The 26,704-nt window shown below is 40.7% G+C and overlaps 1 protein-coding gene across 3 annotated transcripts in view; it reads left to right on the top strand.

Annotated features, from left to right (window-relative positions):
- Positions 1-26,704, top strand: part of CXADR (CXADR Ig-like cell adhesion molecule) — a 76,979-nt gene that overhangs the window by 19,673 nt on the left and 30,602 nt on the right. For 2 of the 3 annotated variants that reach the window (XM_023227495.1, XM_023227494.1), the window contains exons 2-6: positions 11,773-11,939; positions 16,799-17,003; positions 23,675-23,830; positions 25,396-25,518; positions 26,049-26,187. In XM_023227495.1, coding sequence (XP_023083263.1) covers positions 11,773-11,939; positions 16,799-17,003; positions 23,675-23,830; positions 25,396-25,518; positions 26,049-26,187 — 790 coding nt within the window. The remainder of the gene's footprint in view (positions 1-11,772; positions 11,940-16,798; positions 17,004-23,674; positions 23,831-25,395; positions 25,519-26,048; positions 26,188-26,704) is intronic. The other variant, XM_023227496.1, reaches the window with a different exon arrangement.

Raw genomic sequence — 26,704 nt, 5'->3', positions numbered from 1 at the left:
TTGTTACAGGGGTGAGCCATATTATTGCGTTTTTATAGTAAGTCTTCTAATTTCCATGATTCGAATTCAGCATTCACATTCAGAATGTGTTCTCTCTTTAAAATAGTAACCCTTATGACATGCTTTGACATTTTTCACAAAGCTCAATATTAAAAAATTCTTCATAGCATTGGGTATTAAGGTCATATCCCCTTTCCAAGCAACCAGACAAACATGTAAGACTTCGGAATATAAATTTAAATTCTTCTTACTGTCAGGGCATGTTGGCTTACACCTGTAATCCCAGCACTTTGATAGCCCCAGGCGGGTGGATTGCCTGAGCTTGGGAGTTCAAGATCAGCCTGAATAACACAGTGAGACCCCATATCTACAAGAAAATACAAAAAGTAGTGGGGCATGGTGGCGTGCACCTGTAGTCCCAGCTACTCGAGAGGCTAAGGTGGGAGGATGGCTTGAGCCCAGGTGGTGGAGGCTGCAGTGAGCCAAGATTGTGCCACTGCACTCCAGCCTGGGCGACAGAGCCAGACTTTGTCTCCAAACAATGACAACAAAAAAATTCTCCTATTTTTGTTTGTAAAAATTAATTTTTTGGTTAATTTCTTTGGAATGGTACTAGATGTTTTGAGAAGAATCATGTGTCTGTGTAATTTTTTCCCCTTTATTTTGTCCTAGAGAGAGCTGAAAGATAACACAACTCTTTCATCTGTAGAATGAAGAATCTGTAGTAGTGATTTTAGCATATCCACAATAAAAGTTTTTCTTAACATACTTCTTTTATGTTAACAACTATATATAAAGTAGCGTCAATGTTAGTTTCTTATCAGATTTACTAACATGTCTCGTTAAAAAATAAGTATCCTGTCTTTCCTTCCATCAGTTTGTGACCAGGCTTGCTCAGTTCCCTCTGAGCTGTTTCTCCCATCTAGGCTTCATTGTTCAGTTTCTTTGCTTCCCTGGATGCACAGTCACCCCAGGGCTCCCTTCTGATGCCTTATGGCCCTGTCTCCCATCGTTGTTCTGCTTTCAGATAGCTTCTTCATTTCACTTTCCATCTACTCTGAGCTTCCTCCTTCTACTTGTCCAAGGCTGGACGGGAGAAGGCTGACTGAATGAGTCTTGGGACACACCCTCCAGAGAGGAAGCACTGACACTTGGTTAAGTTAGTATGTGCTTCAGAATAGGGACATGTAAATACCTAGAGGAAATGTATAAAACAGGGGAGGAAGCAATTAACACTGCCTTTGGGGATCAGGGGATCTTCCGAGATGAGCTGCCAAGTAAAATGTATTATTATTTTTTTTCTTTTTGAGACAGAGTCTCGCTCTGTCTCCTAGGCCGAAGTGCAATGGTGTGATCTCAGCTCACTGCAACCTCTTCCTCCCTGGTTCAAGCAATTCTCCTGCCTCAGCCTCCCAAGTAGCTGGGACTACAGGCGCCCACCACCACGCCCAGCTAATTTTTGTATTTTTAATAGAGACGGGGTTTCAGCATGTTAGCCAGGCTGGTCTCAAACTCTTGACCTCAAATGATCCTCCTGTCTCAGCCTCTGAAAGTGCTGGGATTACAGGCGGGAGCCACCGCGCCCAGCCTAAAATGTATTTTGATAAATGGGTAGAGGTGCTCTCTGGGGAGAAGGTGGAGCAAGAGAGAAAAGGGACTTTTACACATAGAAGGAAGAAGCATACACCGACAGTGTCCCACACATATGGACTGATCTGTCTTTTTCCCCTTAGTGCCTCCTCTGATTTGTTGGTTTTATTATTGGTCCCAGACCAAAACAATTTCACCGTTGTGGTTAATTTTGTTGTCAGTTTTTTTCACTGTTTTGAAATGTACCCTCATTCATTCTTAGTGTAATTTTCCTTGTCCTATATAAAGGTTCTTGTGCCTGTGAACATTGTTTTGCCTGCCACTTCCCTCAGAGATCCCAAAATTGTCACCTGCTTACCTACAGGCATCCAGACCTGCCTGATTGCTGTTTTATTGTTGCAACAAAGTGCTTTGTTGACTGCTTAGGTGTCAAGACAGATTATGCAGTTATGCAGTTGCCCAACTCAAAATGCATAGCTCCTCTCTGTCACTGCTTGAATTCTACGGTGAGTCATGATCTTTAAAATCCCTGTGCATATGCCATCACTGATCAGGCTTTACATCTAGTCTCTTTCTGGGATAGGTTAAAAACACAGAAAATATGTTTCAAAGTGTTCCTTTTGTTTCCTCAGTGATAGAAAAAAAAAAAACTTCATTCAACACGTGTTTGTTGAATGCCAAGTGCCTGAAATTTTGCTCTGCTAAAGAAAACCAGTGATGATCAAGAACAGTGTGAGCTTTGCCACCAAAGTCAAATGTGACCTAGTCCCTGGAGGCAGAGGGTGAGAGAAGTACACAGAGTAAAGCGCAATTTAAGTAAAGTGGGAGAAGTGCCTGTGATGAAAGCACTGTTAGTGCTAGGCCAAGGAGTAATTGGAGGACATACTTTCTGGATGAAGGGGACGAACTGAGACCATAGTAAACCTAAAAGGTGGGATGGAGCAGAAGAGGGAGGTATCTTTTCTTTTTAAGAGGGAGTCTCGCTCTGTCACCACGCTGGAGTGCAGCGGCGCGATCTCGGCTCTCTGCAACCTCCGCCTCCCAGGTTCAAGCGATTCTCCTGCCTCAGTCTCCTGAGTAGCTGGGACTACAGGCGCCACCATCGTGCCTGGCTAATTTTTGTATTTTTAGTAGAGATGGGATTTCATCATGTTAGCCAGGATGGTCTTGATCTACTGACCTCGTGATGTGCCTGCCTCGGCCTCCCACAGTGCTGGGATTACAGGTGTGAGCTACCGCGTCCGGCAAGAGGAGGTATCTTACACTGTACTCTTGCTGAGTGAGGCGAGATGATGATGGCTGTGTTATACTGAGGGAGTGGGAAGCGGTAAGAAGCTAGAGGGCCTCTAGTCATAAAGGGCCTTTAGGGAGAATTAAGGTGTCTGAATCAATGAGGAGTAACCAGAGACTGTCAGACATGTCAGTGACGTCTTTTTTACAAAAGGAATTATAGGCTGGATGCAGTGACTCATGCCTGTAATTCCAGCGTTTTGGGAGGCCGAGGTGGGAGGCTTGCTTGAGCGCTGGAGTTCAAGACCAATTTGGGCAACACAACGAGACTGCATCTCCACTGGGAAAATAAAAATAAAATTAGTGGGCTTGGTGGCACACACCTGTAGTCCCAGCTCCTTGGGAGGCTGAGGCAGGGGAGGATCCCTTGAGCCCAGGAGTTTGAGGCCACAGTGAGCCTTGATTGTGCCACAGCACTTCAGCCTGGGCAACAGAGTGAGACCCTGTTTCAAAAAAATAGATAAATAAAAGCAATTATATAGAGAACATTCTGGGTGAAGTATGGAGAATGAGTTAGATTGAGAAAGTGTGGATGCAGGGAAGCCAGTTAGCAGGCTACATCCAGGCCACATGAAAGATAATAGTGGCCTGGATATAGGTAAAAATGGTTGGATTTGGAATGTATCAAAGAGGCAGAATTAACAGGACATAGTATGCTTTGAATGAGTGAACGTTGATACCCTGCTGCCTTTCGTTTTATCTCCAGGTTTGTGCAAATGATTGGTGATGCAGCTGTTTCTTGCATCTGTGATCTTATGCAGGGATTGATTGACAGAAGGGATGGTGGTCGGTCTCGCCACTGAGATAAGGAATTCAAAGGAGAAATTTAGCGTTGTGCTGGGGAAACAAAGAGTTTGATCAAACATCATCTCAGCTTGCTGTCACTGGTCCCCCTGCCCCCAAATCAAGTATTTGGGTTGAATTATAAAATTACCCCCATATTTTCTTGTGTTTTAAGAAGTCTTCCAGTCCAGCTTTAAAACTGTCACTGGTTTGTGCTTTCCGTATTTTAGGTTCTCAGGGGATCTACAAGGATATCCCTATTACCTAAACAGACTTCTTGCTGCTTTTGAATTTTCTTGTCTCATATCCTCCTTTTTCTTATTTCAGTGCCTTTATGATCTTTCACTTCCCTCTTCTCCTTCCACATTAGTCTGGATTAAGTAACTTGGTGTTATTCAACATTTACTTGGATTTTGCATAAGAAGCAGTTCTTTGATGTCATTGTCTGTAATGCCTGTTCCACAGGTTTTGTAAGGATCAAATGAAATAATTAAAGCCCTTTGCATAATGCTTGACTTACAGATAAGCAATAAATGTAAATTCCTGTGCACTTCTAAATATTAATGTACATAATTTTTTTTTTCTCCTGGGAAGGACCATCCAAGCCCTCGTGTCTTTGTTGGCTATGGATTGAAAAGTACATTTTTCCATCATTTTGTGAATTCCCGATATGTTTAAATCTTCTTGAGAATTTCTGCTGAATTCATTAACTTCATGTTCAGTTGAACAGTATACCCTATCCATGAGGAGAAACTTCACTGCTCTGTATGCAGTCTGTATTAGTCTGCTCAGGCTGCTATAACAAAATACCATAGACAAAATACCAATACAAAATACCATAGATGCCTGAAACAATAGAAACTTGGTTTTTCACAGTTCTGGAGTCTGGACAGTCCAAGATTAAGGTGCCAGCAAGTTTGGTTTCTGGTGAGAGCCCTCTTCCTGGCTGGTAGACAGCTGCCCTCTCCCTCTGTCCTCACGTGCCAGAGAGAGTGCTCCGGTGTTTCCTTCTCTTACACGGGTGTCAATTCCATCTGTTCTGGGCTCCACGCTACGGCCTCATTTAATCTTAATCACTTCCTTAAAAGCCCTACCTCTAATACAGTCACATAGGAGGTTAGGGAATTAACATGAATTTTGGGGGGGACATGATTTACTCTACCACTGTCCCCCAAAACTATTTTTATTCTATTAATATATTTATTAGTATACATTATTATATGTTTAATGTTATGTTCCTTTTGAAAGACCTAATTTTGATTCGATGATTGTATTTGCTGTTGGGTGAATGGAACCAAACCTGAAGGTGACAATATTTAGTCATACTTCTATTTATACGAGTGGAAGTCAGCGTTACTCCCCAGAAGCCAAATTTTAGTAGCATCTTTTTGCTGGTTCTACCTGATCTACTTGTCCTGGCTCTTTGTCTGAGGTAGATGAGCTTGAATCTCTTGCTCTGATTTTCCTGCCTGTTGGCCATTTAGGTTGTTTTCAGATGTTTTTCTGTTTCAGAGTGCATCAGTGAATAATATCCTTGTACATATGAGCTGTTCAGTTATGAGAGTTCAGCTGCAGTTCCTAAAAGTGGGTTAGCACACTGACATGTCACACGTCTTCTGTGTTGACAGTAGGTTGTACTGATTTACTTTCCGTGTTGCCACAGTTTCCAGCACTTTTGCCAACATTGGCTTTATTGATTTTTTTTTGATCACCATCGATTTTATATTTGAAATGTTACATTATTCTAATTTATATTTATCTAATTGTAAATATGGTGTGTGCTCTATTAGTCTTTTTTAAAAATAGACTTTATTTTGTACAGCAGTTTTAGATTTATAGCAAAATCATGCAGAAAGTACAGAGTTCCCTTATATTCCCTTCCCCCACATACCACAGTCTCCCTCGCTTGTCAAGACGTACCCCATCGGAGTGGACCTTTGTTAGAATTGATGAACTGTATTGACATAACATTATCACCTAGAGTCCATAGTTTACGTCAGGGTTCACTCTCGGTTCTGTACATTCCATGGTTTTGGACAAATGTATGACATGTAGCCCCCATTACAGTATTACACAGAAGCATTTCCCTGCCCTAAAAGTCCTGTGTTCCACCTATTCTCCTCTTCCCTCTTTCCCCTGCATCCATTAATTATTATTATTTTTTTTACTGTCTCTGTAGTTTTGCCTTTTCCAGAATATCATATGGTTGTGATCATACTGTGTGTAGCCTTTTGAGAGTGGCTTTTTTCACTTAGTAATATGTATTTGTGTTTAAGTCTACTCCATGTCTTTTCATGGCTAGAGTATGCATTTTTGACTTGGTATGCAATACTACAGAAGTAATACTATGTTCTTTTCTAATCAGGAGGTACATAGTGTCCATTTGTTCTCATGAAGGTAACTTTGATCATTTGATTAAGGTGATGGCTACCAGATTTCTTCACTGTAAAGTTACTACTTTTTCCTCTGTAATTAAAGTGTTTTGTGGGAAGATACTTTGACATTATGTAACAAATGCTGTTTCTCATCATACCTTTCAGTACCAATTTTCAGTATTTTGCCGGAAACAATTATGACTCTGTTTTTCCCAAATGGTGATTTTCTAACAAGATTTTTAGTATAGTTAAATTTTTGTCTTGTTCCATAGCTGTTGTGTTTTTCTCTTATACTTTTCTCTAAGGCTTTCCTCACTCAAAACATTATTAAAAATTCTCATGTTTACTTCTCTTTTTAAAAAAAGAATGATAGCATTTCAGGAGCATTTTCTAATGTTTATTATTTTAAGATTGCCAGAAGGAAAAGATCACTGAAGACCATGTAGGTTAACAAACAGCTTAAATTTGAAAAAGCAAATGAAAAAAACCAACGCATGTTATCAGTTCATAACATTACCTCCCTTCTAGAAGAATAGCTTCGTACATTATCTCCGGTTTGCTTCCAATCTTATGGTGGAAACAGATCTTCTAAGGCCTTAGTAGGAGGTGACATCAAGGGCTAAAAAAATACTCTTTGATAAACTCATGTCACTTTGATGCTCAGATGTAAGTCAGATTGTGCAGAAGAGAAGCTCTAAAGATCCGAGTGATTTAGAAACTGGAGATAAGAAAAGCAAGCAGAAAACTGGGAAATGTTATTTCAGTCACTGCCAATATGGGATGTGGTTCAGTCTGTTTATTTATGTAATATGATCTAGTGCTGTGCACTTATTAACTAGACTGCAAATACTTAGCCCCTGAATAATGTGCTCCATATTTTATCACATCCTGATTATAAATTTGAATAACATTGTAAGAAGATTTGATATTTGATTTACCTTTTAAACCGTGTTTGAACCTACACGTAGTTTGCAAGTTAAATTATTAATTTACTTGCTGCATAAATAAAATTGGGCAGTACTAGGAAAGATGCCCAGGCCCGCTGCATGAGACCAAGTGTCTGTCTTTTGTCTTCTATAATTTGTGTCTGTTGCATACTTCAGCACTTGAAAAACTATGCCTCTGTGAAAAGAGGCCCTTCGGTGTTGCTAGGAGACCCAGGAACTGTTTTATATGATCTGAAGATTTTAATTCATTTCTAGTGCAACACAATGAACAGGAATTGAAGGCTTTAACCATTTTTTAGGGAAAAAAAAAGTCATTAAAAAATCATTTTAAAATATCGTGAACAGCATACGCATTTTTAAAAATCTCAGAATAAAGCAGAAACGGACAGTTGTCTTCCTTAAAATCTGAATTCTCAAAAGTAATTGCCGTTAACAATTTGACATATATCTTTTCAGATTATTTTGTTACACATATATGACTGTTTTAAGGCAGTTTTTTTTTTTTTTTTTTTGAGACAGAGTCTCGCTCTGTGGCCCAGGCTGGAGTGCAGTGGTGCGATCTCAGCTCGCTGCCAGCTCCACCTCCTGGGTTCACACCACTCTCCTGCCTCAGCCTCCCGAGTAGCTGGGAGTACAGCCGCCCACCACCACGCCTAGCTAATTTTTTTGTATTTTTAGTAGAGATGGGGTGCGTTTCACCGTGTTAGCCAGGATGGTCTTGGTCTCCTGACCTCGTGATCCACCCGCCTTGGCCTCCCAAAGTGTTGGGATTACAGGCGTGAGCCACCGCGCCCAGCCAGCAATTTCTTAAAATTAATTTTTATGTAGCACACAGGAAACAAAGATAATATGAAAACGAAGTTGTGTTTTATTTTGATCACTTTGTGTAGTGTTAAGTACTGAGAGCATGAATTTGGGGGATTTCAACTTTTACAAATTTAGGTGTCTAATTAAAGTTATTTAACATTTTTATTTGATTTCTACACAATGAAAACTCTAAAAACACAATAACCAGGAAGTTTTTATTGTTATTGATAGGAATTTTTCATTCTCACTTATATATTCTTAGCTCCGTATTTGAACTATTTCTTGATTCATTTTGGAATGACGTTTTTATTTTTAATTGTACTTAGATTACTCTTATATTGTTTGATGCATGAAGTGTTAGTAACCAAACTAAATTTCTAAAATTGATCAAATTTATAATTCACTCATTAATTCTTTTTTTTTGAGATGGAGTCTTGCTCTGTCGCCCAGGCTGGAGTGCAGAGGCGCGATCTTGGCTCACTGCAAGCTCCGCCTCCCGGGTTCACGCCATTCTCCTGCCTCAGCCTCCCTAGTAGCTGGGACTACAGGCACCCGCCACCACGCCCGGCTAATTTTTTTGTATTTTTAGTAGAGACCGAGTTTCACCGTGTTCGCCAGGATGGTCTCGATCTCCTGACTTCGTGATCCGCCTGCCTCGGCCTCCCAAAGGGCTGAGATTACAGGCGTGAGCCACCGCGTCCGGCCTAATTCTTTTCCACTATGTGCAAAGAACTACAGCACGAGATAGAGGTAGCTGCAATTTCTTTCAGCCCTAATAGAGCTAATAATTTAATAGTAAATCAGGGCATGCATCTTAAAAGGTTGTAAAAATATAAGGTAGTATGGGAAGAAGAAAAGTTTCTCAACATCTAGAAAGATGTGACAGGCCAGTTACAGTGGCTCAAGCCTGTAACCCAGCACTTTGGGAGGCCAAGGCAGGAGGATTACTTGAGCCTCAGGAGTTAGAGACCAGCCTGGGTAACATAGTGAGACTCCATCTCTTAAAAAAATAAAAAAGAGAAGATGTGAGACAACTCTGGATGCCACCTACGTCAGTTTCACCGTAAAATTTATAGAGAAAAAAAAATTCCGCAGCAACATATGCTAAGTGCCGAGTAAGTGATACAGATGGTAGAAAGTAAAGTACAATCAGCATTCATAGAGAAAGAATGAAAAATAATTGTAGGGTGGAGAGGTAGAAATGCCTTAATGAATGAGATAGGAATGGAACGGAGTTTATTAGAAATAATAGAGTGTTTTTAGGTTAAATATTTATTTAGGAGAAACACTTGAGATTATATACATAAATACCAAATCATATCATTTTCAATAGAAACATGGGCATGAAATGGCGGCCAGAGTAGTTGGACTTCTGGGCTGGATCAGTGGGTTTGGATGATGTCTGATCAATATTTGCTGTATAACAAAACAACCCAAACTCTAGAGCCTTAAAACAAAAATCATATATTCATGATCCTGTGGGTTGCTAGTTAGACTAGGCTAAGATAGAAAATTATGGGCTCAACAGTGGGGCTGCAGAGAGCTGGTGTGGACTAGGGCTGAATGTTCTAGGGTTGGCCAGACACCTCCGTTGCCCCCTCTGTGGTTTGTTCACACAGTGGGTGCAGCAAGGGTTTTTGAGGCCTAACCTTGGAACTACACAGGTCATTCCTGGCACATCCTGTTCGTCAAAGCTGGGCCGGCCTCAGGTTTAAGGGAGCAGGTGCAGATAATTTGTATCCCAATTTAAATTTATTTCAGGAGTGTATTTACATGTGATTGAAAGCTTATAATGGTGCCAACATGTAAATGGTGTTGAATGTAACCAGGATTTTCTTTAGTTCTCAATCTATTGGCTTTGACTTTATTAAAATTTTATTAGAACTGATAGTCTTATTTTAGGACTAATGGAAAGCATCATGCAGTGACTAATAACATAACTTCATTTTGGTTTGTTCTATCAAAATTTATTTGAAAAACAACAAGATAATCACTGTGGAGAACTGGGACTTTGGATTGATTTACTCCTAATTTTGCTCTAATGTGTTAATTTTTTTTGGTGGGAGCAGGGGAAAAGGGAGAGGAAAAGAGAGGCAGGCCCCGTGCACCATACTGTATCTTAGTGCTTAGGGCCTCTTCCAGGTCATCGTCCCGCTCTGAAGGTTGTCAGAGTCAGGTGACATAGGTCCAAATATAGTTGCTCTTCAGTGGGAAGTAGAGAAACTTACGGTTAGGCATACTTTAGATGTTTGAATTTATACTTAAGAAAATGTTGGGTAATCACAAGGAAACCATAGATGTGACAAGCTAGTGCTATGCATACTTTTACAGTGTGAACAGGAAGAAAAGTTTTATGTGATTGTTCACTTACAGATTAAATTTGCATTTATTTTTTTAATTTTTTGAGACGAAATCTTGCTTTGTCACCCAGGCTGGAGGACAGTGGCGTGATCTGGGCTCACTGCATCCTCCACCTTCCCAGTTCGAGCAATCCTCCTGCCTCAGCCTCCTGCGTAGCTGGGATTACAGGTGCACACCACCACACCCAGCTAGGCTAATTTTTGTATTTTTGGTAGAGATGGGGTTTCACCATGTTGGTGAAATTAAGTTATGTAATTTTAAGATGTCTTTTTATAAAATTCAATAAATGTGATTATTGGCTTTTTCAGAAGGCAAATAAAGAGGGATGAACAGTAAGAAATGTCTCAAAAATAATGAGTCAACTATTTGGTAAATTTTTTTTTTTGAGACAGAGTTTCGCTCTTATTGCCCAGGCTAGAATGCAGTGTCGCAATCTCGGCTCACTGCAACCTCCACCTCCCAGGTTCAAGCAGTTCTCCTGCCTCAGCCTCCCAAGTAGTTGGGATTACGGGCATATGCCACCATGCCCAGCCAATTTTGTATTTTTAGTAGAGATGGGGTTTCCCCCATGTTGGTCAGGCTGGTCTCGAACTCCTGACTTCAGATGATCCACCTACCTTGGCCTCCCAAAGTGCTGGAATTACAGGTGTGAGCCAGCGTGCCTGGCCGTAGGTTTTTGAAAGATATGTAAATTGACAGTGTTCCCTTTCTTTTTGAATTATTCTCATCAAAACTTATTGCTTAGAAATATTTTTAAGCATTCAATAGAAGGTTATAGAATGAAATCTAATAAAAATTTAAAGAAGCCTTGGCAGAAACTGTGTCATGGTTGATTAGCATATACCCTACTGAGAGTGACTTAGTTCCCAGTGTGTTTGTGGTGAGCATGAATTAATGTAGCCTTAAATTTGTATGACATTACTGACCATATTAGTCCATTCTCACACCGCTATAAAGAAATACCCAAAACTGGGTGATTTATAAAGAAAAGAGGTTTAATTGGCTCTGCAGGCTGTACAGAAAGCATGGCTGGGGAGGCCTCAGGAAACTTACAATCATGGCAGAAGGCGAAGGGGAGGCAGGCACGTCTTACATGGCCAGAGCAGAGAAGGGGGAGGTGCTACACACTTTTAAACCACCAGGTCTCCTGAGAACTCACTGTCACGAGAACAGCAAGGGGGAATTCCGTCCCCGTGATCCAGTCACCTCCCACCAGGCCTCTCTTCCAACATGGGGATTACAATTCAACATGAGATTTGGGCGGGGTCACAAATCCAAACTGTATCACTCACTTTTCAGAGAGCCTAGAGAAATTAGTTTTAAACATCTGCTTCCATATGAAAGCCTTCTACCAGTAGAAACTTATATAATGTCAGAAAGTTCACAGCGTTCTTTAAGGGAACTGTATCAGATAAGATGATACTACTTGTGTCATTCTACTTTTACAAAGGCACAAATTAAAAACTGGGCGTCTCTGAGTTTGGACTCCATTCCTCGGGACCCAAACCCCATCCTGTATCCCTCGCCATCAATGTGCTGCTTCTGAATGGCTGCAGGGCACTGTGTGGTCTGTCAGCGTAATAACAAATGCTTAGTCCCATGTACATTTCTTTCTCAAGGTTTCACTAGAAGTTTGAGTATCACTACTCCTGAACAGATGATTGAAAAAGCCAAAGGGGAAACTGCCTATCTGCCATGCAAATTTACGCTTAGTCCCGAAGACCAGGGACCGCTGGACATCGAGTGGCTGATATCACCAGCTGATAATCAGAAGGTGGATCAAGTGGTAAGTTTGATATGTCCTTGCTCACTTAGCAGCTGTTTGTGCGACTATCTGTCTGTCCGTCACCTTGCCAGTCACATGGATGGGCTGCAGGGAGCTAGGAAGGATGCCCCTACTTCTCAGGCTTTGTGGTCTGGGTGAGGAAGGTAGTTGCTCTGGTGGAAATTGAGGACATATATGTAGTGGAGGGAAATGGATGATGAGTGACCTAAGGTTACAGAAGAGGAAAAGGTCACTGGAGTTCTTAGAGACTCTTCAGGGAACAAGAGGAACTTTTGAAAGTTCTGACAATCTGGATTTGAGGCAGGAAATAGCAGAGGTCTAGATGGAGCAGGTGTGATGTTGAGACAGGAGTGTGTGTCGTGTTAGGAGATGGCACATAACTGTGTTTTGTTGTTAAACGTTAGACAGAATGGAAACTTAAGTTTTACCCAAGGATTCTGTCAGCAGTAGAAGGGTCATTAGCTATGGGGTAACAACTACATAGTGTGACAGTCTATTTTCCTTATTTTTTCAAGTTAAATATCCTGTCCAATGAATTTCTTAAAAAACAAGTCTTTTTAAATTACTTTTCTTTACTTTGACTTTAAAACTTCCCTGTGTAAAAATGAAGTCTTCAGAGCAAAAAACAATCTATAAAATATTTAGTCTTAAATTAAAACAATATTAAAACATTGTTTTAGTATTTTTTTCTAATCAAAGTAATAAGAGTCTAATGTAGAAAGCTTGGGAAGCCAAAAATAGCACAGAGGAGGAACATGTTGTCTGATAATCTCATCTCCAAATATATGTCATGTTTTACCTTTTCCCTTTTTTTTTTTTTTTGCGACGGAGTCTCACTGTCTCCCAGGCTGGAGTGCAGTGGCGCGATCTCGGCTCACTGCAAGCTCCATCCCGGGTTCACACCATTCTCCTGCTTCAGCCTCCCGAGTAGCTGGGACTACAGGCATCTGCCACCACGCCCGGCTAATTTTTTGTATTTTTAGTAGAGACGGGGTTTCACCGTGTTCGCCAGGATGGCCTCCATCTCCTGACCTCATGATCTGCCCACCTCGGCCTCCCAAAGTGCTGGGATTACAGGCATGAGCCACCCGGCCTATGTTTTACCTTTTCAATGGTTCCAGAATACTTTATTTAGAATGTTGCATATTGGCTTTGACACATTTAATTTTTTAAAAAGTTAATAAATTATATTAGATCAGGGAGAGGAAAATAAGTCCAAATATTTAGGTAAACATAGTAATGTATATATTTGGAAGAGAAATTTTGTTTTGCTCATTTGTTGATGTAATAGAAGGGGATATTTAAAAGTTACAAGTAACATTCTTCCATTTATAATGGCTGAATCAGTGCAGTTAGGTAATTAATATTTTTGGCAAATACAGTCAGTCAGTTTTCCCTTGATGTTTGTGTTAAGGAAATAATTAAGGTGCTTTCCCAAGTTGTGAGTGACTAGAGCCACCCCCTCCAAGGAGGTAACCTCTGCCCTGATTCTGTTACCAGAACTTCTTTCTGTTTCCCTGAGCAAAATAAATCCAGCCTGGCTCATTGTATCTACTCAGCCTCCTTACCCTGTCCCCTGTCACTCTTACCTCCCCGTTCTCTCCCTTCTCTCTCTCTGGAGTTGCTGGCACCTAGAGTACAGGCTCCGTCTGAGGTCCTGCAGTTCCCCGTTCCTGTGACAGTGCAGTGCCTGTCCCCTTTTAGAGCCCAGGACTCTGATCCTGTGCTTAAGATAGGGGAAGCCTAGGATGCATATGGAGAGCACGGGTCTTCAGTGCTTCTGCTGAGTGAAGGTTGTGACAAGGTGCATGTAGAGACCAAGAAGCGCTGTGCCCTGAGCCATTGGTGTGTCTGTTAATGGGAAGAAGACTCCAAGTCTTCCATGCTGAGTGAGAGGCACGGCTTTGCCGTCTACAGGAATTGTAAGAGAAATGTGAAACTGGGACTTGACTCTGAGTGACCATTTCTGGGTTAAAAACCTAGCTTCGAACCTAAAACACAGTCACATCAGACCAAAAGAAAGGTAGAAGGGTTAGGAAGAGATGGATGCAGAAGAGGATGCATACATAGAATTTAAGCTACATATGTTAACTGAGCCCCTATTTTAATATATTTCAGCTAGTAGACAGAATGGTTAAAAACTGGGAATTGGAGGACTGAGCTGGAGAAATTTGCATTTCTTATTCCTTGTGTGATCTCTGTAGTCAGCGGTTACTGTAAACTGCGTGCTTGGGCAGTGTTTTATATACTTTAATTGTATATATTTAAGCCTTAAAACAACATAGTAAGGTGAGAATTATTATATATATGGCAAGCAGGAAACAGAGGCCCAGAGATTTTCATGCCCAGAGTCACATAGCTAGCAACAAATGCAGTTGGGATTTGAACCCAGGTCCCTCTGACTCTCACAGCTGCTCTGTTGCTGTTATCCTTTGCGCTGTCCTGTGCTGCCTCCCGTGTTTCATAAACCTGTTTCCTCATGTGTAAAGTAGGAACAGATATACCTAGCATCTCAGGATTATTATAAGAATATAACAAAATACTGTATGCACAAGCATTCTGTAAGCTTGTAAATGATATTGAAATGATAATCATGTACTGTACCAAGTTAAATGGGTCTGGTTTGCATCTTTGTTGTGCAAACGCTGATCAGTGAGAGTCACTGCTTTCCTCAGCCTAAATGTCAGTGTGGACATTGCCATCATCCTTGCAGGGTTGTGAAGGGGAATCAGTGAAGACATGCAAAATTGCATGGTAAATTTCTCATTCCTTAACTAATGTTTATAACGTTGTTTTCTGGGAAGACACTAAGCTAGCTTATAAAATAACCAGCAGTGGGAATGCATCTTATTTCTCAAGCCCCCCTTGAAAGACTACTAAGGTGTGTGTGGAGCTTAACGAGCTACTGGAAGTATAATAGATTGAACTCTACGACCTTTAGACTTAGATTCCACAGGCAAATTATGATAAGCGTTTTAATCAAAGGAAATTAATCAACGGAAGATAGAGTAGCCAAATTTGTGGAGTAGTCAGTGTTGCTGTTGACAAGTGGGTATGTCAAGAAGATTGAGCAAATAAAGCTTGTGTTTACAGAGTAAGTCAGCTGTGGACCCTTCAACTATTTCTTTTATTTACTTAGCAGACTGGTATTGAGCGCAACCTAGATGCAGGCAGTTCGTATATAAATAAAAGATCTAGCCGGGCATGGTGGCTCTTGCCTGTAGTCCCAGCACTTTGGGAGGCCGAGGCAGGCGTATCACAATGTCAGGAGTTTGAGACCAACCAGGCCAATGTGGTGAAACCTCGTCTCTACTAAAAATACAAAAATTAGCAGGCGTGGTGGTGGGCACTTGTAGTCCCAGCTCCTCAGGAGGCTGAGGCAGGAGAATCGCTTTAATCCAGGAGGTGGAGGTTGCAGTGAGCTGAGATCGCGCCACTGCACTCCTGCCTGGGTGACAGAGCAAGACTCTGTCTCAAAAAAAAAAAAAGATCTTTGGTGGATTAGGGTGAGGTCAGTGTGGTTGGGAAGGAAATAATTCAGAAGAGAACCCAAGTTCCTCCACTTAAGAAGTTTCTGCAGAATAAACCTGGAAAACAGTATTCTTAGATGACATTTATTCTGATTATACTGCCTATAATTAGCACGCAGGTAAAAGAGATTATTTGCAGGATACGGTCATAGTTGTGTTTTCTGATTAATATTTGAGTTTTGGCATCACTGCTCTTTGGCCCATGGGTCTCATATAACCAGAATGAAGAGATATCATTGGCAAAAAAGAAAAATTATAAAATGTGTTAAATTAATGTTAGAGATTGTTAGAGAATACTACTACAGTTCTCTTCCAAGAAAATATTCCAAACACAGATTTTATTTTCCCTCTAAAGCATCCAGCCTTTAGTAGTTGCCTTCAAAGGCTATAGGTGTGGTTCAGAAAACTCAGTGGATTAGGCAAGGGTCTTTGCTTTAGTTACAGAAGATTCATTCAAAGGACTTGGTAACCTGGGTACACATATCTTAAGAGGTTTATTTTATGATTTTATCTGTTAGAGTCTAGAACCCTCAAGTAACTCCAGCTTAGTATTAAGACCCAACTAAGTTATCTTTTTGTTAGATTCCACAGGCAAATTATGATAAGCCTTTTGTGGGGGCAGGGGGCAGTAGGTACTTGATTTTGTTACACTTGGTTGGCAGACTACTACCTCAGAGGCAGTTGAAAAATAGAGTATATAAGAATGAGCAGGCCAGGCACGGTGACTCACACCTATAATCATAGCACTTTGGGAAGCCGAGGGGGGTCGATCACTTGAGGCTGACCAGCCTGGCCAACATGGTGAAATCCCATCTCTACTAAAAATACAAAAATTAGTTGGCCGTGGTGGCATGCGCCTGTAGTCTCAGCTACTGGGGAGGCAGAGGTGAGAGAATTGCTTGAACCCAGGAGATGGAGGGAGCAGAGATCGCACCATTGCACTCCAGCCTGGGCCACAGACTCAGACTCCATCTCAAAAGGGGGGAAAAAAAAACAAACCAAAGAGCAATTCTGTGTTCTTGCCCAATCTTACTAAACTGCTCTCTAGGGCAGTGTAGGGCTTTACTGTTTTATCATATTGGGTCTTGGTTTCCTGGTTAAAAATGGAAGTCTGGGACTATACCCAAGGATCACGTTGATTCCTTTCCATTTTCTCGTTCTGTGATTTGGATAGTTTTAGGTTTCCCCATAATATTGTGTTCTTTTTTTCTTTTTCTGCTGGTGGGGGAGGGGGTGCTGTAGCAGCAGGTGTATCCAGGGCTCCTTTAAGAGACAGTTTTTTTGTTGTGTGTTTGATTTTCCTCCTGTCTAATTTTGGCTTTCTTTTAGATTATTTTATATTCTGGAGACAAAATTTATGATGACTACTATCCAGATCTGAAAGGACGAGTACATTTTACGAGTAATGATCTCAAATCTGGTGATGCATCAATAAATGTAACGAATTTACAGCTGTCAGATATTGGCACGTATCAGTGCAAAGTGAAAAAAGCTCCTGGTGTTGCAAATAAGAAGATTCAGCTGGTAGTTCTTGGTAAGTTATTTTTATTTGTGTTAATGGGTTACTGAGTAAGAGGATGATTAGTCATAGTACTGTAGTAGCAGCATTTGTATAAGACAAAGCTTAATTTTTTAGAATAACAATTTTAAACACTTGAAATTCTTCTGTGTTGGATAGCGTCAAGTATAAAACTGGCTTTTGGTTTTGGATAGGAAAAGAACGAAGTGATCAACTTTGTGAAATTCATAAGAGTTTGAAAATAAGTGAGGAGTATTGTGGTATGGAGGAAGAACCCTAAGCCAGGAGTTAGGAGATGTAGGGTTTTTGCCTTGTCCTCAGAACTTGCCCTGAGAATTATGTAGAACCATGTTTCTATGATGAATAATTTAAGCATTTAGAATGGAGGTGAAGAAATATGGAAGAAGGAATACTGAATTCAAGTAAGGCCATTAGACCACATAGTTATTTAAGCTTCTTGGCATCACTGTTTTTCATCATTAAAGTGAAGAGCTGAGACATTCACTGTGATACCTTATAGCCCTCTCTGTAATAGTTAAGAGGGAGATAGTGTAAACTGCTTTGTAAACTGTCAAAGACTGCAGAGTTTATTGTCCTTCTCTAGATTCTGTGATAATGTCTACAAGCACTCTTAATCCCTTCAAATTGAGAAACTGAAAGATAATAGTTCATAAATATACTTCTAAAACCATACCGTGATAAGCTTTACACAAAATGTACAGTGGCTACCATGTAGAAAAACATAGCTGTCTAGCTTTCTATTTTATGACAGTAAATTCCCATGTTCTCATGTTTTAGGGGACACTTGGGGATTGACTTTCGTAGGAAAAGCTGATTGCTAGAATTGTCTAGCATGACTGGAAATAACTCATCAGGGCAGGCCTCCCACATCAACATTTACCTCATTCCTTCTGTTTAGAGAACTGATTAGGGGTAGGGTAGAATATTCTGAAGAATACTCTTTATTTTTATTTTATTTTTTATTTTGTTTTATTTTGTTTGAGATGGAGTCTTGCTCTATTGCCCAGGCTAGAATGCAGTGGCACAATCTCTGCTCACTACAGCCTCTGCTTCTTGGGTTCAAGTGATTCTCCTGCCTCAGACGCCCAGGTATCTGGGATTACAGGCATACACCACCATGCCTGGCTAATTTTTGTATTTTCAGTAGAGACAGGGTTTCACCATGTTGGCCAGGCTGGTCTCAAACTCCTGACCTCAGGTGAACCTGGCCGCCTCGGCCACCCAGAGTGCTGAGATTACAAGAATACTCTTTAGAAGAGCAATGTTCAAGATGACTTGGGCACCCAACACTTAACTACTCCTCCTACAAGTAGACCCAGCGCTTAACTCTTACTGCTAGAGACCAGGAACACGAGTGGGGCTTTTTGTGTACCTTCATGGCAAATTCATGGGTTATCTTGGTAGATAGGATTTGCTGGCAGCATCATTGAATGGGGACCTGAAGGAGTCCTGGTGAAATGCATCATTCTGAGTCGCACTAGCTAAAAATGTTTCTTGTGGTGTGGAATATGGTAATGTTGGAAATTTGAATGTTCTGTGTCTTCATTGAGTTAACATGGAGTAACTTTTCTTTTTCATAAATGTGTAAGCAAGTGAAAGATTAACACCTGGTCCGAATTCTTATCACAGACCCAGGAATTCCTGAGATTATAACCCCGACTATACTTCCAACACTGCTCTCTAGGAAGTATTGAGTTGGAAAATGTATATGGAATATTAAGGGGTTCATGATATATGAAGCAGAAGATGTTTGATTATCAGAATGATTTATTGTGAAACCCCTATATGATGGGACAGGTACACTGGGATAATGGGGTTGACACATATTCCCAGAAGAGTTGTGGACAAGCATGTTTGTGTGTTTGTGTATTGTCTGGATCCTGTGGGACCAGATTCAGGGTCACATTTGCAGTTCTCAGCTGAAGAGACCATTACAGCATGCAGCAGAACATTTCCCAAAGGGAACCTGAGTTGGGTGGCAGGGATGGCCCATAATGTGGCTCAGTTCACTCATGGCAGGATCTGTGACTGCCCAGCCGTAGGAGTGGCCTTTTTATATTGAACTTTGAACCCCAGCATGTCCTAAGAATGGGAAAGTCAGAAGCACTGACACAGTTCACCCTGAGTTACTCCTCGGGAGAATTTCTTAGCCCAGTGAGCCTTGAATTCAAACCAGGGAGGGAAGGAGGGGATAAACTGGGGATGAGAGGAGAAAGCAGGGAAGTGATTGTCGAAGAGAAGTAGGGACGGCTGGTACTCTGATCTGGACGAGATTGTGTCAGAGCCAGATAATTTCTTGTAGCTCTTTCTTCCATGTTTTTAGATGAGTCATGACTGCTGCTGGGAGAAACCACCAGAATTGTATTCTCTTGAAGGTAAAAATTGGATTGAAGCTTATCTGTTAGTTTTGCCTGGAAATTCTGCCTGGATTATCTGGGGCGAAAGATAAGATGAAGTGCCCTCTAGTGACCCAACTAAGTGGTGGTCCCTGGAGCTGGTTTGATTCACTGATGGTGGCTCTGCCTCGTGCTTTGGTTCTTTTGTGGGAAATCTGAAGTAGTTGCCATCATGGCATTCACAGGATAGTGACAGTTCATTCATTGAGCTTCTGTGTTATGTGGCCATTAGCCCAGGGAGATGACTGTTAGTCGTCTGGATGTGAGGGGCAGCATGTTGCTGTAGCTGTAGCTGTAGCTTGCTCCATTGCCATGCCTGCCTTGCTCTTTCAGATACAGCAGAAGCTCATGTGGATGCGGCTCAGTAAAGAAGCGGAAGTGAGAAATAACAAAGATAATTGATAGAAAGTTACTGTTGTGGCCACCTATCACGGGCACCTTCCCCTGGAGCTCTGAAAGGGCCTGTTTATTGAAACCTTTTGGTATGAAGAGACAGTTGGTTTGAAGAGCAGAACATGCACAGTAAACAATTACCGGACGTATATGGTATTCTCCCACTGCACCATGCACCAGATCACAGTGGCAACAGCAAGTGTAGTGGCTCCGTCATCACTGGCCTTAAAGATCCTAAGGGATTTGCAAACCATTGATTGATACAGGGCACGGCCCCTCACTACTTTTTATTTTGAAATAATTTTTAGTTTTATAGAAAAGTTGCAAAAATATGAGGAAGTTTCTGAGAGTGGACCCATCATCTAATTTCCCCTAATGTTAACATCTTACAAAATCATATTATAATTATCAAAACCAAGAAATTAACATTGATACAGTACTATTAACTAAATTACAGACCCAGTTTGAATTTAACTGTTTTCCAGTAATGTCTTTTTTGTACTAGGATTGCATCTGGAATCCACATTGCATTTGTATCTCCTTAATCTCCTCCAGTCACGTCCGGGGGCACATGATGTCATGTCTTATTGTTAATCGTGATCACTTGGTTTAAGTTTTATCTGATGGGCTTCTCCACTCTGGAGTTATTATTTTTCCCTCTGTAATTAAAAAATGGCTTGGGGGAGCTACTTTGAGATTATGCAAATATGTTGTTTCTCATTTGACTTTTGCCTATTGATTTTAGCATCTATTGATAGATTTTGCCTGGAGTCAGGGCATTTTTGAACTCATCAGAAATTATATTTCTTGGAAGGATGACATCATGATAAAAGTATCCCCTGTCTCATGTAGGGATTTAGAGAGTATTTCCAGTAGACTGGTGTAGCCACTAGCATGGAAAGATGATGAAGTAATACATGTGTGGAGCAGAGCATTACTAAATTGGTGGGATACCGTGTCCAACTACAACTTGATGGTCACATACCCATATCTGAGAAGGACTGTTGGTTGTGTTAGTGATCTTGGAGGCAGATGTTCTGCGGACAATGACCAGTACGTGGGAAGCGCAGACCAAAGAAACATTTAGGGGACAAGACTTTATTGGTGCTCTCTTTGTGGTTTTCTTCTGTTCTAGCAGAGTACCATGGGTTAAGAATTAATCTTCCTCGTAGTATGATGGTTGGATGTTGTCATGTAAAAGACTTGTAATTTATCTTCCCAGTGGAAAGTAAGTGGGCCGTTTCAAAGTGTCATTCAGAAACCTATGTTGTTAGAATCTTGTTTTATTGTGGATGGGTTGTAGTGAGGCCCTGAATTTCCTAGCAGCAGTTTTAAATAAACTGTCCGTTATTAGATATGTTTAGCTTGCTGGTTATATGGGAGAAAATGGATATAGAAAGGGTGAGGGTTAGAGTTAGAATACCATATTACCCACAGACGTTTGATGCACAAAGCATTGCATCAGTTACTTATTTGCTGGTAATTTATTCTAATAAAGGATTTATTGGTAGTTTGAAGAAATGGAAGAGAACAAGGCTCATTTCATTGAAGACTCCCAGGATGAAATAATTTGCAAAACTTATTTAAAAGTCCGATTGATGTAGTCTCCAGAGCACCTGGTCAGATTGCTTGGGAAAATCAATAGTGCAGTTAAATATGTGTTGACCCTTATTTTAAAAATGTAAGTAGTAGCAGATGAAGAGGAATACAATTAAATTTGTTAAGGAGCTACTAAGAAGGAGTAAGGTCATGGTTGACAACCTTAGTTGAAGATACCCCACTGAATATAACAAATCGTGTTGAGCCAGTTTTGGGAAACAATTTGACAATTTCTTACAGTGTTAAAATATGTACAGTCACCATATGATCCAGCAGTTACTAAGACAAAGGAAAGCATTTGCCAGTGTTCACATGAGTGTTCAAGCAGCGTTGTTCATACTGCAAAACTGTAAAATGCATTTGCCTTTATTCATAGTAGTAAAAGAATAAAAACCCATTCATGACTGAAAAGATGAAAATCTGCTTAAACTAGAAAAGAAAAAAACAGTCTTGACATTTATCAGCCAGAAAGACAGATACAGATTAAAGTCAGCCACAGAGTTTATAGAAAACATTGTGTCTCGCGAAGATGTAGAGCAGTGGTGAAGCATAGACTATTGCTGTCTTCCGAATGTTGCCCCCAGACCCACATTGCACTACCCATCCTCTACTGGAATACTCAGTTACTAAATGGCCCCGCCTCCTCACAGCTCTCACTTCCTGTTTAATACCCATTTTTCCTTATCTCAGAAACAACTGATTGAGAGCTGATGGCTACTTCCTTAGAACCTCCTCAGAATCCTTCAGCATCCCTGCTCTTGTCCAGGGCATTCCCTGGTTCCTCATAATGCGTTCCTCTCTGGTCAATCTGATTTTGATAGACTACATACTCCTTGTCGGTTCAGCTAACTAGGCTTTAACAGTAGCCCCAGACTGGAAACACAATCTTCGTTAACAGGTGACTGGATAAGCAAACTTGTGTTATAGTCATTCATTGAAATACTAAAATAGCTATATATACAGTAACGTGGCTCAGTCTCAGAAATGTTATGCTGAATAAAAGAAGACAAAAAAGTACCTACTGTAGTATTCTATTCATGGGATTCCAGAAGAAGAACTAATCTACAGTGGTAGAAATCTGATCAGTGGCTGCCTGGGTCTGGCGTTCTGGAGTCACATCTATTGTAACCAGCACGAGGGAACTTTCTTGGGAGAGGGTTGGAGTGATGCTTAATGGATATAGAAACACTTATTAAAAGTAATCAACCCACATGATTAACATGTTAACTTTATCGTGTGAATATTATACCTTATTAAAAGTTCAGCAGAAGAGTATGCAATGCCAGGGTGTTAATCTACGAGGACTGGGGTGAGTTGTTGCAGGTAATGGTGTTAGTAGCCGTTCTAAACAGTTACCCAGGAACACCTGGAATATAACCTCAGATTTCCTTTTTTAAAAAAATTATTAAATATTCTTTTTTACACATGAATTTCCAGGCTGTGAATATCTTTGATTCAAGGTCTGATTCTGTCACCTAGGCTGGAGTGCAGTGACATGATCAGAGCTTCACTGCAGCCTCAAAATCCTGGTCTCAAGCCCTCCTCCTACCCCAGCCTCCCAAGTAGCTAGGACCACACACACACATCACCACACCCAGCTAATTCTTCGAAGTGTTTATAATGACAGAGTCTCGCTGTGTTATCCAGGCTGGTCTCAAATTCCTGACCTCAAGTGATCCCCCCGCTGCCTTGGCCTCCCAAAGTGCTGGGATTACACTATGCCCAGCCCAGGTTTTCTTTTTTGTAGCCTGCTCTTTGGATGGATTTGAGTTGATGTAAATGCAGAATACTAGTTGTTCTTTGCTACAGTAAGTGTTAGTGTTGTTGATTATAAACTGCCTGATTGTCAGGGTTATGGCACCTAGAGGGTTGTGACTTGGTACGTACTGTCAGAGGGCTACATGTCAAGCCTGGGGAAGAATAGCTGAGGAATGGAAGGGGGAGCTTCCTTGACTCTCAAGTGGTCTTGCTGAAAAAAGCAAGTGCATCATTGCTTTTTTTTAGGTGTGCCCCATGAAATGGACAGGCACCGAGCTATGCCTGAGATACTGCCGTATCTACTAATGCAGTGGCTGCTTGTGTGAGCTGCATGTTTGCTGTTTTGTGTCAGATAAAGCTGAATAAACTGATGTTGATCACTTACTGTGGTCTTTCATTCTTTTGTGAATTCTGAACCCAGAACCAACTGATAATGAGTCAGTGGTTGTGTACAATGCTCTATTCGTAAAAGTAAGTTCCGTTCTCTTATGTAAATTTATAATTCATTTTCTTTTTCAGTTAAGCCTTCAGGTACAAGATGTTACGTTGATGGATCAGAAGAAATTGGAAGTGACTTTAAGCTCAAATGTGAACCAAAAGAAGGTTCACTTCCATTACAGTATGAGTGGCAAAAATTGTCTGACTCACAGAAAATGCCCACTTCGTGGTTAGCAGGTACTGCTGATAATAGTATTTGTACCAGGTGCCATTGATTTGGACTAAAATCTAATAGGGGGTGTGTGTGTGGTTTGAGATAGGGCCTTGCGCTGTCACCCAGGCTCACTGCAATCACTGCTCACTGCAGCTTCGACCTCCTAGGCTCAAGTCGTCCTCCCACCTCAGCCTCCCAAGTAGCTGGAACTAGAGGTGCATGCCATCACACCCCGCTAAGTTTTAAAAAAAAATTCTGTAGAGGCAGGATCTCCCTGTGTTGCCCGTGCTGGTCTCAAACTCCTGGGCTCGAGGAATCCTCTTTCCTTGGCCTCCCAAAGTGCTGGGATTACAGGCATGAGCCCAGGCATGTGCCCCGCCTGCTTATATATTTCAGATTCCCAAATGCTTGCTTTCCCCTTCCTACATAGAGTAATCAGGATTTCCATGAGAATTATCCAGGATTTTATAATACCAATTTAGTGTCATATATTATAAATGAAGAGCTATTCTATGATTTCATTTTTTAGGATATTATAATTAGTTACTTTGGTAGACTTTTTATTTTTTTATTTTTTTTTTGAGACAAGGGCTCTCGCTCTGTCACCCAGGCTGGAGTGCAGTGGCAGGATCTCAGCTCACTGCAGTCTTCACCTCCCAGGCTCCAGTGATCCTCCCACTTCAGCCTCCTGAGTAGCTGAGACTACAGGCATGTGTCACCATACCCTGCTAATTTTTGTATTTTTTGTAGAGATGGAGTTTCTCCATGTTGCCCACACTGGTCTCAACCTCCTGGACTCAAGCTCTCTTCCCCCCACAGCCTTCCAGAGATAAGCGTGAGCCATTGTGCCTGGCCAGTTTTTTTTTTTAATTGATGAGAAATGTTCATGATTATAACTTAGATAGTGGCTAAAGTATAATAGGAGTTGGATCTTTAGTGCTTCGACTAGATTTAAATTATAGTAATTTACCCATGGCTTGTCTATAAATTAAAAGCAAAACCATGTGACACTAACTAGAAAGGTACAAATTGGCCAAATCTGCTCACCTATTTGTTACAATTGACTTCCTAGTTCAAACTGATTACGAGGCTCCACCCCACCATCCACTGCATCCTGGTCTTTAGTAGGTTTTCTCTCTGCCTCTATTTTTTTCAAACTAAGAGACCAATCTGGGAGTCCTCTTCTGACTTCCTTTTGTATGTTTCTTCCATCTAGCGGGGAATAAAATAGGTTTTGTATGTTTTCCTGCTCCATGAGAGATCCTTTGTGGGATGCCATAGTGTTTATGGTCTGATGTGCTCCAAGATGGGTTTGCGACAGCTACAGTGGACCAACACCTCTGCTCCAGCTGAGGGTCTGTGGTGCAGGGGGTCATGGTTACTTTCACCTTGATACACATGAACTGGAAGCATGATTGTTTGAATTCTGGAAACATCTGTGTGGCTCAATGCCAGTTTGTTTGCATCCAGTCTTGGTCTGTCTTTCTTTTAACTGGATTGTCAGATTTGATAAGGGCTACGTTTACTAACACCTGATAACAATACATACTATAAAAATGAGTTTGTTTTCTTTTTCCTCCTTCCATAGAAATGACGTTATCTGTTATATCTGTAAAAAATGCCTCTTCTGAGTACTCTGGGACATACAGCTGTACAGTCAGAAACAGAGTGGGCTCCGATCAGTGCCTGTTGCGCCTAAACGTTGTCCCTCGTAAGTATCTTCTTTCTGTTGGTGGTTTTGTTTCTGTTATCTTTATACCACCTCCTTTAGTTCAGTCAGCAAGTGTGTATTACGGGCAAGGGGACACTGACTTTGATCAGAACACTGTAGTTTGATTATTAGCTTTCCTAGAAAAATATATTTTATTAAAAAAAACTTCATAATTGCAATGATATATTAAGAAGGTAAGAGTTGTCAAATCAACCCTTGTACCATGTTTAGCTATTATGATGAGTAGCTCAGAACACTCTTATGTGTTAACCAAGATAGCTTTGAATATTAAAATCCTTCAGACAGGTTTTATCATTTTAATGCTTGAAATAGATTATATATTTCAGAAGACAGTTCTTTTCATGAATTTTTTCCCCGGATCAAAAAGACTAAATAATTTGTCTCTTAAAGTTGATGCATGTGATGAAATCAATCTAAAAATGTGTAGCCTACCTTCAATATCTATACATGTGTATATATATATATATATTTTTTTTTTTTTTTCTTACTATTAATTCTTCCTATTTTAGCTTCAAATAAAGCTGGACTAATTGCAGGAGCCATTATAGGAACTTTGCTTGCTCTAGTGCTCATTGGTCTTATCATCTTTTGCTGTCATAAAAAGCGCAGAGAAGAAAAATATGAAAAGGAAGTTCATCATGATATCAGGTAATTAAGTGAGACAGGAGTTGACTGATGTATACCAAATATATGTCATGTCTCTAAAGCATTAGTTCTCTTATTAACCACCCAAAGCATCTTTCTGAGGAGAATGGATAAAGCTTTGGCCCCGTTTTTCTCAATACATTTGAAAGCATTTACTTTTAACTCCAAGTGCAGAGCTCCGACCACCATTCATTGTGCCCCGCTCCTCAACCTTCTTGTACCCCATTTTAAGAGCCACTGCAAAATGATTATCTAAAGACTGCCTGCCTTTTTGAGAATTCCCACCTGCAGTGGCAGGGATGAAGCCTTCAAAAAATAAAGCGGATATTGAGGTTTGAAAAAAAAAAAAAAATCTGACCTGATTGTATCAGGTAATCTGGTAGTTTGTAGAACGATTGGTAGTATAATTTTTATTTTGCTTAAATATTATAAATCAGTAGATCTTAACGAGAAGTGTGCATATTCGGTAATAGAACTTTAGAAAGTAGTAACACATGACTTCACACCCTAGAAACTGACA

Source organism: Piliocolobus tephrosceles, chromosome 19 (assembly GCF_002776525.5).
Source record: "Piliocolobus tephrosceles isolate RC106 chromosome 19, ASM277652v3, whole genome shotgun sequence".
In the NCBI taxonomy this organism is placed as follows: domain Eukaryota; kingdom Metazoa; phylum Chordata; class Mammalia; order Primates; family Cercopithecidae; genus Piliocolobus; species Piliocolobus tephrosceles.
The sequence above is the reverse complement of the archived record's forward strand: the minus strand, read 5'-3'. Positions and strand labels throughout refer to the sequence as shown.